The sequence below is a fragment of the Pleurodeles waltl genome, chromosome 2_2, assembly GCF_031143425.1.
Source record: "Pleurodeles waltl isolate 20211129_DDA chromosome 2_2, aPleWal1.hap1.20221129, whole genome shotgun sequence".
Lineage (NCBI taxonomy): Eukaryota > Metazoa > Chordata > Amphibia > Caudata > Salamandridae > Pleurodeles > Pleurodeles waltl.
The window spans coordinates 355,485,945-355,502,282 of NC_090439.1; the positions used below are offsets into that span (position 1 = coordinate 355,485,945).

At 41.7% G+C, this 16,338-nt stretch overlaps 1 protein-coding gene across 3 annotated transcripts in view; it reads left to right on the forward strand.

Annotated features, from left to right (window-relative positions):
• Positions 1 to 1,135: 1,135 nt before the first annotated feature.
• FBXO15 (F-box protein 15) overlaps positions 1,136 to 16,338 on the forward strand; it is a 330,998-nt gene continuing 315,795 nt past the window's right edge. For 2 of the 3 annotated variants that reach the window (XM_069219882.1, XM_069219881.1), the window contains exons 1-2: positions 1,136 to 1,281; positions 1,527 to 1,688. In XM_069219882.1, the coding sequence (XP_069075983.1) occupies positions 1,561 to 1,688 (128 nt within the window). In that variant the 5' untranslated portion in view covers positions 1,136 to 1,281; positions 1,527 to 1,560. Of the gene's footprint in view, positions 1,282 to 1,526; positions 1,689 to 13,705; positions 13,883 to 16,338 lie in introns of those variants that run through there. The other variant, XM_069219883.1, reaches the window with a different exon arrangement.

Sequence of the window (16,338 nt, forward strand, 5' to 3'; positions counted from 1 at the left end):
TTATCCCCACTAGCACACATGAGCTGGCAAGCAGTGTGTCTGTGCTTAGTGAGGGGTCCCCAGGGTGGTATAAGACATGCTGCAGCCCTTAGAGACCTTCCCTGGCATCAGGGCCCTTGGTACCAGGGGTACCAGTTACAAGGGACTTACCTGGATGCCAGGGTGTGCCAATTGTGGAAAGAAAAGTACAGGTTAGGGAAAGAACACTGGTGCTGGGGCCTGGTTAGCAGGCCTCAGCACACTTTCAAATCATAACTTGGCATCAGCAAAGGCAAAAAGTCAGGGGGTAACCATGCCAAGGAGGCATTTCCTTACACCCCCCCTCCCCCCCAAGACCCCACCAAGGAGGAGAGAAAAAAGGTAAGTCTAGGCATAGACAAAAAAAGGAACAGGAGGGGGTTGGGGCTTTTTAAAAAGGGAGGGAGTGATCTAGGTGAGTCAAGGTGCCTCATTGGTTACTAAGGAAGGAGAGGGCGGGACGGGAGGTAATGTGATAATAACATGTTTACGGGCTATGTAGTGTTTTCAAAGTTTTGTTCTGTTTTGCTGCTGTGAATATTAAAGCATAAAAAGTGAAGCATAATCCTGAGCCTCTGGTCCTGACACAGAATTTATGTGGCAAGAAAAGTGGTTATCAATTTACAATGCCAAAAGCTCTAACTCAAGCAAATGCGAGACCTATTGCTTTGCAAATGCGTGTTCTTTTTTCTTTTCCTCTCTGCCTTTATTTCCCTGTTTCATTCTCTTCCTTTGTGTTTCTTTAACCTCCTCTCGTGTATTATTTCTTAGTGTGTTTCACCTTTCTCTTTTTATCCTGACGTCTCTCTTTCCTCATTGGTTGTAAGTTTTATTTTCCGAATTTCATCCCCGTCTGACTGCTCGTCAGTTAAAGGCAGGACAGAAGTCCCGTCCACAGATACATCTTGAACGGCAGAAAATTGAAAGTGAAAATTAAACAATTTAGCACAACAGAGACACACTCTTCAGCTCGAGCACAATGAAAGGCGCATTGGGCCGATGGGCGTATTTCCGAAGCCGCTCACAATTTTTCAGCAGTAGCGAATGGGAGACTGCAGGCTGTCAGCCAATCCGATCGTACGCTGCACTCAGGGCGCCAATAAGGGCAAAAAACTAGACTTCGACGGTACATGCCCACCTCTACACAGATGGAAGCCTCCCCTCCACAAGCGAAAACTGCACTCCAGGGCGGAGTGTACAGAAAGTTTTAGCTGCCACGGGATATGCGCGTGCTTCTTGGCGTACTATTCGGGTTTTTCTGAGGTAGGCAATGATGCTTATGGCTGCGAGAAAGAAACAATAGAAGCAAGCCTTCGTTTTAAACTGATACTTGATAATTCATATACTATAATGATTGGGCCCGCTGTTGATTGACTGGTTTCCTAACTTCACATTCCTTCTGTGGACAGAAACAACAGACCCCGGAAGACGATGGACAAGCAGATTATCAAACATTGTACAACGCTGGAAGTATTTGAGTTGTTTTCTTTTTGCTCCATTTATTGCAGAGGTAACGCTGCCCAGTGCCCTACTCTTGTAACCATGGCGACCGGACGCGGCTGGCTCCAGAAACAGCGACGAGAGCTTCTGGAGAGAGGCGGAGCAGCGCGGGCTGTAGCCGCCTCAACTTCCGCTCACCAACCCATCCGCCATTGGTCCTTAGATGGCAGGTTAGTCAGTATGATCTTCTATCGCTTTTTTTGTTTTGATGGAAGTGAAAAAAATCAGAAATCCCGTAAACTGATAGTCAAGTGGTAGCAGGAGAAAGGAGGTAGTGAAACGATATTGAGTGTCACGAGAAAAGGAGCCTTTCGGTCAACCTAGGTTGTCTCCGCCCCCCCCACATTTTTTAAAAAAAAATTTATACATAGGTCTGGCGTTAACCCAGACCTTTTTGATTTTACCAAAATGATAAGAATAATATACCTGAAGTGACTTTTAACCAGCTTTCCCTTCATCCATTAGTCTGTTGTGTCATTCACATCTTGCTTCCTCCAAGTACAACAATACGGCCGAGGGCAGTGGGTCGGCCTACTTCAGCCATTGGCTAACTGCACTTTTAGTGACTGCGTTTTGCATTTTCACCTTGAGCACGACCACAACTTGGTTCCCTTCAGTTTCATTTTTTTTTGTTTTCACTTTTGTTGTGGCCCCCGGTCCTTAATAAGTAAACTTACAAGGGGACAAGCATAGGTCGAAGACCCTTTTGATTCGCATGGAGTATCCTAGCGATGATGTGGCCAATGTTTCCCAATTATCAATACATAGAATTCAATAACCATTAGTCTATTTATAATCAACAATTAATAATCTCCACACCATGACCTTTCAGTCATGAATAACCACAACTTAGTATACGTTTAGTAATTTTATTTCCCTATTTGTTACAATACTAAGTCATGAGATTAGTTCAAAACTTTATTCAGTTCGAGTAATTTTCTCATTAATTCATTAGATGCCAAAAGCATAACATAATCAAAACTTGCATTAGTATACACTCCAAAGCATTAGCATAAATCATCAATTGAATCAAAGACGAATAAGTCAACATAAGTAGCTGTGTTCAGCAAATCAGTCCGTCAATCATTAGTCTCTGTAATTCTATCCGTGTCACAGAGTAGGAACCTCTTCTAACCCAGATTAGCATCAGTATATGGGACTTCATGCAAAAACAGTTTAGAACATGAATTTGGAAAACATCTAGCTAAGAGAAAACTTTTTAGACAGCGCAGTTGGTACCCAGAAAGAAAAGGCACAAAAGGTAATTCAGTCACATTGTCATATCTACCTCTCCTCGGTATGGATCAGCAACAAAGTCAGTCTTCGTCTTCAAGTCATCAGTCGATCAGCATCACATCAGGCTCTCCTCATAGAGAGTATGGGCCAAATGACAGAATCTCGTCTCTCTTCTCCCCAATATCGCATCAATTTCGGAATAAGGTCTGAAATCTATCCCCTCTGTCACATTGTTATATTAAAATCACACAGACTGTTCCCCCAAATCCTAATTGGTCAATTAATCATACAATTTTACTCTACCCAATAATTTTCGTAACTCAAATCTATGAATTCTAATGTTACACAGTTCTCACGTAGTTTATTGGTTCACTTTCGATGGTTTGGTTAGTGAGAAGAATTGCGCACGGATTGGCAGCCGTCCGTTAGAGGCAATTGTTTGAGAACGTGGGTGAAAGGAATCTTGGGAGTAAGTCATTTCTTGATTTGATTCGAAAACACAAAAAGTAGAAAAGATGAAGTTTTTTTTTAAAGCGTTTAAGAATGCCATGAAGGGAGATACCTATATTAAGGCGAAAGTGGGGGAGCCTACCCCATCAGAAAACTCTCCGGCTTGCATTGTGATGGAGGAGTGAGGTGTCGTGCCATGTCTTTGGTTAAAGCAGTGGTGCAAGTTAACAGAGAAACAGGGAGCTTTAGCGTTTCCAGAGCATGGAACGTTCAATTTGAGAATTTTAGATCAATTGCGGATGGCCCTATATAACACAAGGCCCCTTCCAAGACCGGCAGAGTTTGAGGCATTAGCAGTTTGGTAGCTGATAGCGAGGCAGCAGCAAGACATGAAGTTTCAGAGGAGAATAAGGAAAGTGGAGAAGTCCTTAGCTGAAGCAAGATGGAATTGGGAACAGAAAAAGTGGAGGACAGTGACATTGCAGGACATTAAGTTGTTTCCTGCTATTACAGAAGAAGATGAGGCAGAAGGGAAAGAGGAGACTAGCAAAAGTAATAAGAGTTCATCTGGGAGTAAAAAGAAGAAAAAGTCTTACATAGTAGAAGAAGACTTGGATATCGAGGATCTTCTTACTCAGATGCTGAGGGACCGACCACCATATGTGGTGCATGAAGGGGGGGGTCCGGGTACTGCTTCTGCCCCAGCACAGGCTTTGGGGACAGCTGGTCCAGTACAGGTTGATAATGGACAGGTACAAGGGGTTCTTGAGACAACTTCGAACTTAGTGGTGCCTACGGAGCAAGTAGTTCCAAGTCCCTTGCTGGTCCAGACTGAGCCGACTCCAATATTGATGCCCCAGGCACAACCGCAGGGTATGCCGAGATTTACACCAATAACAGGAACACAGTCAGATTTGACTCCAGTAATGAATATGTATTATGATTATAATGAGTATGGGAGTAACTCTCCCACAGAATGAGGGCACTAGAGTAGCCCCAGATGCTATAGTGCTGCTGATTTACTGTTGGTCCAGCGGTACCACTGTTTGCGCAGAAGAAGCCAATCACAGGAGAACAGGGTGAAATGTCACAGAGCCTCGTGAGGAGGGAGTGAGAGAACATGTGCAGGTTGTTTCGACTATGGTTCAGACCTTTTATGGATCAAGGTAATTATTGGATCCTAATCCACTTGTAGCACTTCCCAATGCTGTAAATGGCTCGAGTGTAGGTCAGAGCTTGAAGCTTTTTGACACCACAGTCTGCAGGTGCAGTGGTACAACAGGTGCCATCTCCAAATGCAAGTAACATTACGTTACAGGGATTGAAAGCACAGCAGCTGAATGAGTGGTTAGATAGTGTGAATACTTCGCAAAATGTGTCCAAGAGTCAAGAGCAGATTGATCGTGTTAGGTTGGCTACAGAAATAACTGAACTAGTCACGGGATCAATGGGAGTAAATAGGCTAGAATCCTATACGGAAGAAGAGTTGAGATACTTATGTCCGAGAATCACGAGAGAAGTGAGCAAGATACATCAGAGGTTGACAGACTTAGCTTAAAATCATGACATAGAAAATGGGAAAACAAAGCATTTGAAAAGAAGCTACAGGTTAGATTTTGAAGCAGCGTATTTCGAACACACAAGGTCAGCTGGAATGAAAGTGCATCTTAAAGTATTATTGTAGAGTGCTCAGATTTGGGGAGCATTAGAAAAGTGGGAAGGCAGATGGGCAAATAAGAAGGATAAACGGAAACAAGATTCACAAAAGGGTCCGAAAGTGTACAAAAAGCTAAGGATCCACTGAAAACTTTACCATTGAGGGAAATTGCAGGAGGGCAATTTGTTCATGTTCTTTGGCACAAGAGTTATATTCTGTCATTCACAAATGATAATCCAAAACTGAGGGAGAAACCAGTTGAATGGTATCAGCAGACAGATAGATTTGTGAAGCTTTCAAAATGTCTGTGGGAAGACCTGAGTACTCTGTAGGAGATAGTCGTTCTGGCTGATTTATGGGTTGAGTGCAAGAGAGCAGTAGATTGGCCGACAAGTGAACCAGAAAGGGATAGAACTATAGGTGCACCATCAACTGAGGTAATGAAGCATTGTTATAAGGTGATTGAGTTCCTGAAAACGAGAATTTCGCCTAAAAATATTGATTGACAGAGAAGCTGCAGGACATGCATACTATGAAAGATTGTTGAAAGCGTTCACGTACAGTGGCAATGAAGCGATGGAGCCGAAAAACATGTTGCATTTTGTGTTCAGGTTCCTTGAAGGACTGAGACCTGAAATAGGCCAGATTAATAAGAGTCATTTGATGTGTTGGCAAGCAAAGCTGATCGATGATGTGTTAGAGTATACGAAATACTGTAGTGACAAGATCGAGTTGAAGCAGAAAAAGCTGAAGGAGAAGGCGATGGTGATGCAGATTAAGGCTGCTCAAACAGGAGTGCAGGGAACTTTTGTGCAGCAGATACCGCAGCAGCAGGGAACTGTTATGTTCCAGCCTCAGATAAGGGGTAGGGGTCTTGGAGTCAATATGAATCGCAGACCGGATTGGAGTGCTGTTGTGGTTCAGAATGATGTGCAAGGGATGAAGAAGATGTTCCAGTGTCTTATTTGCGGAGCCGTGGGACATTGGAAGCGGGATTGTCCGGCGATGGTTCAGGAAGGTGTTATTCAGCAAAGTGGTGACGTCAATACATTTCAAAATGTGAAAGTCCCCAGAATGAGAGGTCTTAATCCTAATTTTCAGAATAACATGAAACCGCTGAATTTTTTTTAACCCATGCAGCAGGTGCAAATGCCTCGTGCCCAATTGGCACCGTTGCAGCCAGTACAGCAGCAGGTCCCTATGGTACCTAGACAGCAAATGCAGATACCGCAAGCCAGATGGAACAGCAACAGATGATGCTTACTTAACAGGTCATGGGTCAGAGACAGGACAGAAGTAGTGACACAGTGCACCAATTCCTGTTACACAGTGAGAATGAAATAAATGGTGAATGAATGAGTGATAGTTCAGATGAGGAGCCATGTATGCTTGCAGCCTCCCTAGAAGTAGATCAGAGAGGACCTTTTGTGAGAGGGAAGGTGATGGGTCATAAGGTTTCATTTTTAGTGGACACAGGAGCTACACGTTCTACAGTGAGGAGTGCAGAGGTTCCGAATTGACCTCTTTCAGGAAGAACAGTCCTGGTTGTGGGGGTAGCAAATGAGCATTTGACAAATCTGATCATAGATCCAGTGGAAGTTGAAATTGGCAACTTTTAGGGACTGCATAAGTTTGTAGTCTGAGATTCGAGTCCAGTATCCCTACTGGGAAGGGATTTATTGTGTAAGACTAAATGTTCAATTACTTGTTCAATTGCGGGAATAGAGATTCAGACAAATATTGATGATGAAGAAGAACTGACTCCAGAAATTGAGAGTGAAACTACCAATGAAGAGTACCCATTGATTGAGTTTTCCCCGCTGTTCACAGTGAAAGAGCTACATGCAGATTTTCAGGGAACAGTACAGGAAAACGTGTGGGATCTGATAGGTAAAGAAGTGAGTTTGATCAAGGGAGTGGAGCCAATTAAGGTTACTGTGAAGCCAAATGTAGTGTTTCTGCAGCTTCCACAGTACAGTATGGCACAAGATGTTCTGATGAAAGTGATGCAGATAATTGGAGATTTCCTGAAGCAGGGAGTTTTGAAAGAAGTACTGAGCAGCCCATGTAATTCACCGATAATGGGTTTGAAGAAACCTGGTGGGAAAGTACAAATTTTACAGGATTTGAGAAAAGTAAATGACATGGTGGTCGTGTTGTCCTGTTGTGCCAAATCCAGCAGGAATAATGTTCCAAATTCCATGTGATGCAAAATGGTTCACAGTGGTTGAATTGTCACAAGCTTTCTTTTCTCTGCCTTTTTATGAGGATAGTCAGTTTCTCTTTAGTTTCAAATTCCTAGACCGAGTCTACAGCTGGTGCAGGCTTCGTCAAGGGTACACAGAGCCCCCATCCTTGTTTAATCAGATTTTGAAAAATAACTTGGAGTCATTGGAACTACTGTACCAATCGACTCTGATGCAATATTGAAGATTTGCTGATTGCATCCAAACCAAGGGACGAGTGTAAATATGACTCGTTTGCCCTTTGGAACCACTTGGGAAAATTTGGTCATAAGGTGTCACTATTGAAATTGCAGTACTGTCAGAAGTCAGTGAAATATCTAGGTCACCAAATTGAGAAAGCGCCAAGGAAAATTTCCAAAGAAAGGCTTACAATGATATTGCAGAGCAGTCCCCCGACTTCACAGAGAGATGTCAGGATGTTTCTGAAAATGGTAGGTTATTGACGTCAGTGGATTCCAAATTTTGCTGAGATTTCAAAACCATTGCAGCAGCTTACACACAAGGATGTTACTGATCCCATAACCTTAGATCAGGACCAGATAAAGGCGTTTACTGAATTGAGAGTTTGTGCAGAGCTCCAATGTTGGGAATGCCTGATTACACAAAACCGTTCACATTGTTTTGTCATGAACGTGATGCTTGTCCTTTGTCTGTCTTGACACAGGTCCATGGAGGTGCTTATCGCCCAGTTGCCTATTTTTCAGCTACCTTGGACCCAGTTGCAGCACCCTTACCAGGTTGTTTGCGAGCAGTTGCCACAGTTGGTCAAAGTCTGTCACAGTGTGAGGGAGTAGTGATGGGATATCCCCTGACGGTAATGGTACCTAACTCAGTTGAGATTTTACCGACCAGGGCGAAAACACAGTATTTGACGGGTGCCCGACTGACAAGGTATAAGATGAGCATTTTAGGTGCTCCAAATGTAACACTGAAAAGATGTACAGTGCTGAACCCAGCAACATTACATCCAATTGAAACTGTTGAAATTGCAAAGAAGGAAGACATTGAGCATGATTGTTTTGAAGTAACGGAGTTGTGCACCAAACCAAGACCTGATATCAGAGATACACGATTGGAAGAAAATGACCAAATTGTCTTTGTTAATGGCTCATGTCTCAGAGATGGTACAGGAACACTAAGAGCAGGCTATGCTGTGTGCACAATTACAGGTACTTTAGAAGCTTCCTGGCTTTGAGGAGTATATTCCGCACAAGTAGCAGAATTGGTCGCTCTTACTAGAGCATGCCATGTGTCTGCTAGATTGAGAGTCACTATCTATACAGATAGCCAATATGGATTTGGAATTGTTCATGATTTTGGTCAATTGTGGTCTCAGAGAGGTTTTTCTGACCTCAACTGGTTCACCAGTAAGAAATGGCAAAAGAATAAAAGGTTTGCTGTATGCAATACAATTGCCTGAGGAAACTGTCGTGTAAAATGCAGTGCACATCTAAAGTTGCAGGACTACATGTCACTGGGAAATGGATATGCGGATCATGTCGCCAGGTTTTTGTATTGAACTGTATATCGTTCAAAGACAAATAGGAGTTGATGTCCGAAGAAGACACTACATGTACAAGTTTTGCATTAAAAGTGATTGACACAATGGAAGAATTGAAAACTTTGCAAAGCCATGTCGACAAGGAAGAAAAGAGTTCTTGGTTAAAAATGAAGTTTGTCCTGAGGCAGGATAAGCTACGGGTATCAGAAGAGGGTCAAATGGTTTTACCAAATAGTTTGCTATCACAAATGACGAGGTACTATCATGGTCAGGCACACATTGGGAGGGATACCATGGTTCGTTTGTTTAAGATTGATTGGTTTAACCTAAAGTTTAGGCAGGCAGCTGAAGCAGTATGCCATCACTGCATTATTTGTCAGCAATTAAATGCAGGGAAATGGACTGTGGTGAATTTGAGCCACATTGGAAGAGCAGGAGGTCCATTCAGCAGAATGCAATTGGATTTAATTGGTGATTGTGTGCATTTTTAGTCACTGGATTGAGTGTACCCCACAAGAAGGAATGATAGTCTCACTGTAGCAAAGCTGTTGCATAGAGAGTTGATACCACGTTTCGGTTTTCCGATCTCTTTAGAATCAGATAGGGGAACGCACTTTAATAATGAGGTGATTAAACTTTTGTGTGCAGCACTAAACATTAAGCAGAAGTTGCATTGTAGTTACTGCCCTGAAGCGTCAGGACTAGTGGAACAGATGAATGGTACTTTGAAATCAAGAATTGCCAAGATGTGTGCCGTAACAAACCTAAAATGTCCAGATGCGTTGCCTTTGGTGTTGATGTCAATGAGAAATACACCGGACAGGAAGACGGGGATTGTCGCTCCACAGAATCCATATGGTAGAGCAATGAGATTACCAGCAGTTCCAGCGAATGCACTTGTCAATATTACCGATGATATGGTGTTGGACTACTGCGAGGGTGTGGCTGATGTGGTTCGCTCTTTTTCTCAGCAGGTGGAGGCCACCACCCTGCCACCAAAACACGATCCAGGGCACAACCTGAGAGCCGGTGAATGGGTCGTTGTCGAACATGTTCGCAAGACGTGTTTGGAGCCACATTGGAGAGGGCCTTACCAAGTGATTTTGACTAAGACAGCTGTGAAGTGTACAGGAATCCCAAACTGGATTCACGCGAGTCACATAAAAAAGTGGCATGTCCACTGGATCATGAAGAAGCATTGTTGAGAGCACCAACAACTGCGAAGCAGGGTGCAGCACTGAACCAGAAAGGGAGCAAAGAAAGCCTGAAATTGAACAAGAGCTTGTGGAAGATGGTTCAATCACCCCTGTAAGGGACGAAGGTGAATAGATAAAGTAGGGTGCAGGAGAATCAATCTCGACGGATACAGTAGGAGAACCGAGCACAGCAGGGGTTCTCCCAGAAGTAAACGGTGCTGAGAAACAAACAGAGCAAGTGCCAGACCAAGAAGGGGAGGGAGTTGAGTTGAGTTAGATCAGAGTCAAAGTGGTCCGACTCCTCCTGAGCCTGTTGCAGGTCCATCAACAGAAAACACCATAGAGAAAGAAAAAGAGACAAGCCCAATTCTAAAGAGAATATTGACAGAAGGATCGAGAAAAGGAGATAATTGACCTGAATCGCAAGTAGAGAAAAGGAAGGAAGTGGTCATAAATGAAACCATATAGGAAGAAATAGATACTACGAGAAAAGAAGAATAGAGTGAAGGAGAGTTGGGCGGTGACCGAAGGTCGATTTTGACAAAGGGAGAAAAAGGGTTCCTGGATGTGAAACTGAACTGCTGGAAGAAGAATTGTCTATTTTTGATTTTGCTGCACTTTTCTAAGTTACTTCTGCTTTCTGATTCTTTACAAATCATGGCTGATTTAATCAGTTTAGAGATGCTAAGGGTTGTAAATATATGAGCATTGGATTGGCGATTATGTATGGGATTTTGTTTATAGTAGTGATTGTGAGTATGTCTGTTCTTGATGTGAGAGGAGCCAACCATACTTCTGCTTTTGAGACTACTACATTAACAGCTTTGGAGAAGTTTAAGTTAGATGAGAAATATTTGCATGATTATACTAATGCTCAAGGAGAATTTTCTTCTAACGTCTTCTATCGCTTATTGAGTGAGTGTGCTGAGACGATGGATGCAAGGGATTGTCTTGTGTGTACGCAAATTCCTTCGTCAGTTGAGGAAGGAGTTACGTACCATAGTCTTCCAATAACATACGGAATAAGATGTAGTCTGCTAGTAACAAGATTCTATGACCAAGAATATAGTCAATATTTTTATCCTAACCACGACACACTGTTTTCGTTTGTTCCTATTATCAGGTATTTGATTAGAGTAGCTAAGGATCATGACATAGTATTGGTTAGAATATTCTTTGAGCCTACGCTAATGTTTGGCACAGCTTACACTCACAAGAACAACTTAACATGCTCGCTTACAACTTTGGAAAAGAGCTTCTTAGGGCATACTGATGATAGAAGAAAGGCATAAAGGAAAAGTTTGAAAAAGGCCTAGAGAAAAGGACTTACAAAATGATTATGCTTACACTGCAATTAAGACGCAAGGGAAATTAGCATTAAATGCATTACACGTAGGCAAGCTTTGTATATGTAGGCCAAAATCGCGCACTGACACTTTATTTGTGGGTACAAGTGAATGTAGGCATGTGTTTTTGTTTCAGAGTAAATGGACTTTTATGTTGAATGGTCAAGACCCTGCAATTCCGGGGATTTATTATATTTGTGGACTCAATGCTTATTACCGTCTTCCAAGAGGATGGTATGGGACATGTTATTTGGGGATAGTATTCCCAAAGAATATCAGATAGATGACTTGAAAAAGCTTTAGAAAGTGACTGAATTACATCATAAGAGACGGAGGAGGGAATCCTCTTCTGTGATAGTGAGAGATATATTTTGTGCAGTGATTCCTTCATTGGGAGTCAGCCTGAACTCGATTAAGATCCGAAAGTTGACTACTATCGTGGATAGCATGCTGACAAATTTTATAGGGGCCATACTCCTGATAGATACTGAATTGGCTGCGGATAGAGCTATGGCTCTTCAAAATCTGCTTGCTTTAGACATCCTTCTGGTGGATGGTAGAGTCTGTAAAATGATTAACTGTAGGTATTGCTGTTCATGTATTCCTAACAACAGTAAGGAGATAAGAGACTTACTTACTAACCTGACTAGCTCAAGTAGTGATTTTGAAGGAATTGAAAGAACCCGGTGTTTGGGAAAAAGTTGGAAAAGGATTTGCTACAGTGGGAAATTGGCTTAGTAATATTTGGAATGGGGTATTATTGAAAATTATACAGGGAATATTGATTATAATTGCTTGCATATTAGTATTATGGGGATTATGTAAATTGTATCAAAAGATTAAATTGAAAAGGTCTGAAAATAAACAGAAAGGAAGAACGAAACAGGGAAAAAATCTATAGGGAAGATTTGAGAAGGCAAAATGCTGAAGAAACTGAGTTATGAAACTGTTGATGGTAAAAGTAGAGTGGTGACATTTAGTCATCAGAGGAGGGATTGTTAACACAAATGTTTTAACTTTTAATTTATTAATGAATGTTTATGTATTCTGAATAATGAAATTGGTAGAAAAAGATTAACGTAGAAAAATATGCACAATTAAAATTGTGACCTCTGAGAGCGATCACCAGAATTCACGAATTATATTAAGAGTAATTAACGTGTATGAAGTATTGAAAATGTATTAGATTAATGTAGTAATGTGTCATATTGAGAGACATAACCTATGTTTTGCATTAATTGTAGGCCTTAACTTAGCAAGAGTCTTGGCCTAGTTTGCCAGGCCTCATGCAGAAACTCTGTTCCTTAACGTTAATGGAAAATGCTGACAAGCTGAACTAACGTTGAACTGCTTATTGTTTAATAAAAATTGCTTAGCTGAAACTTCTGTGTGAACCGCCAGACAGGAGATTATGGATCTAGAAATGTAACGACTAACGTGTAAAACTCACTGGGTGTACTTTCCCAGGACTCGAACAATAAAGACACTGACTGGAGAAGAAGATGCAACATTTTCGATACCTGACGAGCCGGATGATAAGGACATGGCAAAGTGAACCAATCAACGACATGAGAACTATGATATATTAGAATTCATAGATTTGACTTACAAAACTTATTGGTTGGGGAAAAATCATATGACTAATTGACCAATTAGGAATTGGGAGATACTCTGGGTGACTTTGATGTAACAACATGACGGTGTGAAGAGTATTCAGATGTTAGGTGCAGATGTTAGGGGAGCGAGACTGTGGAATCAAAGAGGTGATTCGAGATTCTGTCATTGGGCTCATACTGAGTGAGAGCCTGATGTGATGCTGATTGACTGATGACCTGAAGGCGAAGATTGACTTTGTTGGTGATCCATACAGAGGATAGGTAGATATGACAATGTGACTGAATTATGTTTTTGTGCCTTTTCTTTCTAGGTACCAACTGCACTGTCAAAATAGTTTTTCTTAGCTAGATGTTTTCTAAATTCTTGTTATAAATTGTTTTTGCATGAAGTCCCACATGCTGATGCTAATCTGGGTTAGGTGAGGGTTTTCGCTCTATGGCAATTGACAAATCAGAGACAATGGTTGATGGACTGATTTGCTGAACTCCATTACACATGTTGACTTATCTGCTTTTGACTCATTTGTTGATCTATGCTAATGCTTTAGAATGTATTCGGATGCAAGTTTTGATTAGGTTATGTTTTTGGCATCTACTCATGAATTACTGTGGAAATTGTTGAATTTGATTAAAGCTTGAACTAATCTCATGACTTAGTATGGTAATCAATAGAGAATAAAATTACTAAAACGTATCCTGAGTTGTGGTTATCCATGACTGGAAAAGTCATGGTGTGATGATTATTAATTGTTGATTAATGACTAGTCTAATGACTGTTGAATATTGTGTATTGATTATTGAGAAGCATCGGTCACATCATAGCTAGGATACTCCATGCAAATCAAAAGGTTCATCGACTTATGTGCGTCCCCATGTAAATTTACTTATTAAGGACCAGGAGCGCAAATAGCTGTCAGACATCTGGCCGCCTTCCCTGCCTCAATTGAGCCACACCACTTCCTGCTCCTTTAAGTTTCCTTCCTAGCATCTAGCTAATAATCACCTGTGCACTGTTGTGATATGCACTTCAGATGAAGGCTGTGAGGGTCTCCATGCTGTATGAGGAGAAGGATTTAAGACATTATTGCACCACCTGCAAAGACTCTACCACTGAAGGTAAGTGAAAACGCAATTTATTAAAGTACTTGCCTTACAACCAGAGTGTGGCTAACCCTCAGACAGTCAGCTGCCAACTGACGTCTCTAGAATGCTAGTTCTGCACCTGGAACTCAGAACACAGTAATGTTCCAAATTCCAGATTAGTAAACAAGTAAAACCTTCACGCTCATAACAAATCTTCCTCCTTCACAAATGGTGAATTAAATGAACATCTGTTAGTAAAAAAACAAACTACCGCTCCCAATCGGCAGTCAACCTTTTCGTAGCCTTAGTCTGTCCTAAGTGTCCCTCATGTGCTGTCTCTATCAATTTAGACCTCAAGCCTTGAAGAAGAACAAACTTAGCCCCCCTCATAATCACCATATCATCACAAATCGAAAGTTCATCTACAACCATGATGAAAGGTCTGACTGGTACAGCTGCTGAACGTCCCCCCCACCTTACCCAACAAAAGTAGGCTTTTGACTTCTTTTAGTGTGGAATCTAATTCTGTTTTGATTATCCACTCCTGTTTAGTAATCACACATGCTTCCTTAACTCCTATCACATCTTGCATTGATGCTATAGCCCCTTCTGCTGCTTTAGCCAAAACAGCCGGACCGTCCACTGCACACCAGTGTAATGGCATCCTAGACAAACAGTCAGCTTGACAGTTCCTCCATCTGTGAATATGTTCTAGTGTGTAGCAATATTCTTGTAAACAAACAGCAAGTCTGGCCAACCTCTCAGATCCCTTCCCAGCCACACCTGGGTGAAGAATCTTCACTAAAGGCTTGCAATCTGTTCGTAATACAGAGTTGGTCCCCAACAGTACTCGACTCCTCAGGCTGCTGCAAGTGATTCTTTTTCAATAACCGAATAATTCCTTTCAAAGGTGGTCAGTATTCTAGAGGTGAATGCCGCTGTTTTCTCATGTTTACCATGAACCTGTGAGAACAGCTCCTATACCTGTTCTGCTGGCATCCACTGTGAGAAATGGTTTTAATTTAGTATGAAATGTTGTTAGAATACCAGCATTACAGATCTTTCTTTATATGTTCAAAACACTCCTGCTGTTCTTTACCCCAAACAAAACTGGTTCCTTTTTAGGATGAGCCTAGGCAGCGCATGCGCTGACTGAGAGACATGCTGTGTTCAATATAGGGTCTTTAGCCATGTCCACTTGCCGTTCGTTCTTTGTTGTGTGTTTCTTAAATGTTTCACTTTTATTTGTGTATTGTGCTAAATGTCCCTCCTTTTTGTGCTAATTTTCTGCCCATGTAGCTTTCACTAAAAGAAAGTTTCTGTTGACCATCACACTGCATCACTTTTACTTCTGTTCCAGTGTGTGATAGCCCCGCCTCCTTTGGCCCTCTGGTTTCAGTTTTCCCTTTAATCTGAGCCGCAATCCTTTCTCCTTGTGACTTGGCACCATGCTTTATGTTCATTTTGGGGTGAGAGTGTTCGGTAATAAATACAGGAATGCTGAAAATGGGGCCCACTGCCCTAGACAGACGCATTGGCAATATACATGTAGGAAAGCTGTTGCAAAGCACCTGTTCATTAATGTTCATCATGTCAGCCGAGCACCACCTTTTCTGTTCCTGGAGCGTTACTAATCGGATCACGTTTAATGAAGATAGTTAAGGCCTTGAGAGAGCCTGTGCTGCTTATTGTTGCCCAGATCCAACATTGGCTCATATCCTGTGCTTCTCATCCGGGCCTGTTCTGATTTTGTTTGAAATTCTGGTTCTTGCTGTAAGTCAATGACCTATGCTTACCTTAAAGCAAAGAAACACAGCAATGACTGCTTTTCTATTAGACATAGATCGGACAGCTTGAGGAAGTAGTCTGATTAGATAAATCTGATTTAGATAGCTCATCCGGTTGCAATGTATGCCTCCTTTTAAGGTACCTTTGTATCTTGCAATGTGCAGGTTGAAACTCAGCAGTTCACGCTTCTGGGACTAATGGAATACCATGGATTTTGGTACTAAAAACATTTATAATTTAAATTCTGTCAGTGGTGTGATGTATATGCATTTTCAGTGGAATGTGGCATATATTCAGTAACTAATTCATATTAAAAATAACGTAAGTGCAGGAAACTAATATTTTTCTTAGGAATGCATTCCTGGTTCAGGGACGTCTTAAGAATTTTCAGCGACCTGGGCCAAACGTATTTTGGGGGCCTTTGTTCGGAACAGCTTTACAGTTATGATCCAATTTCACCTGGCCCTCTATGGCCAAGTCACTGACAGCACAAAGGTGCACTTGTCCCAATTCTAAATGTATTTACATCTAATACTTGGGGATAGTTACATGTATTTTCAGTATTGCAACTCACTAACATTACTGCAAATAATCTCTGTGACATCCTCACATTTCTCGTGTTAGGTCCTATTTGGATCTAAAAGAACTGTGTGTATAGATGTTGCATGAAACATAAACACAACATTTCTCTCCAAAATGTC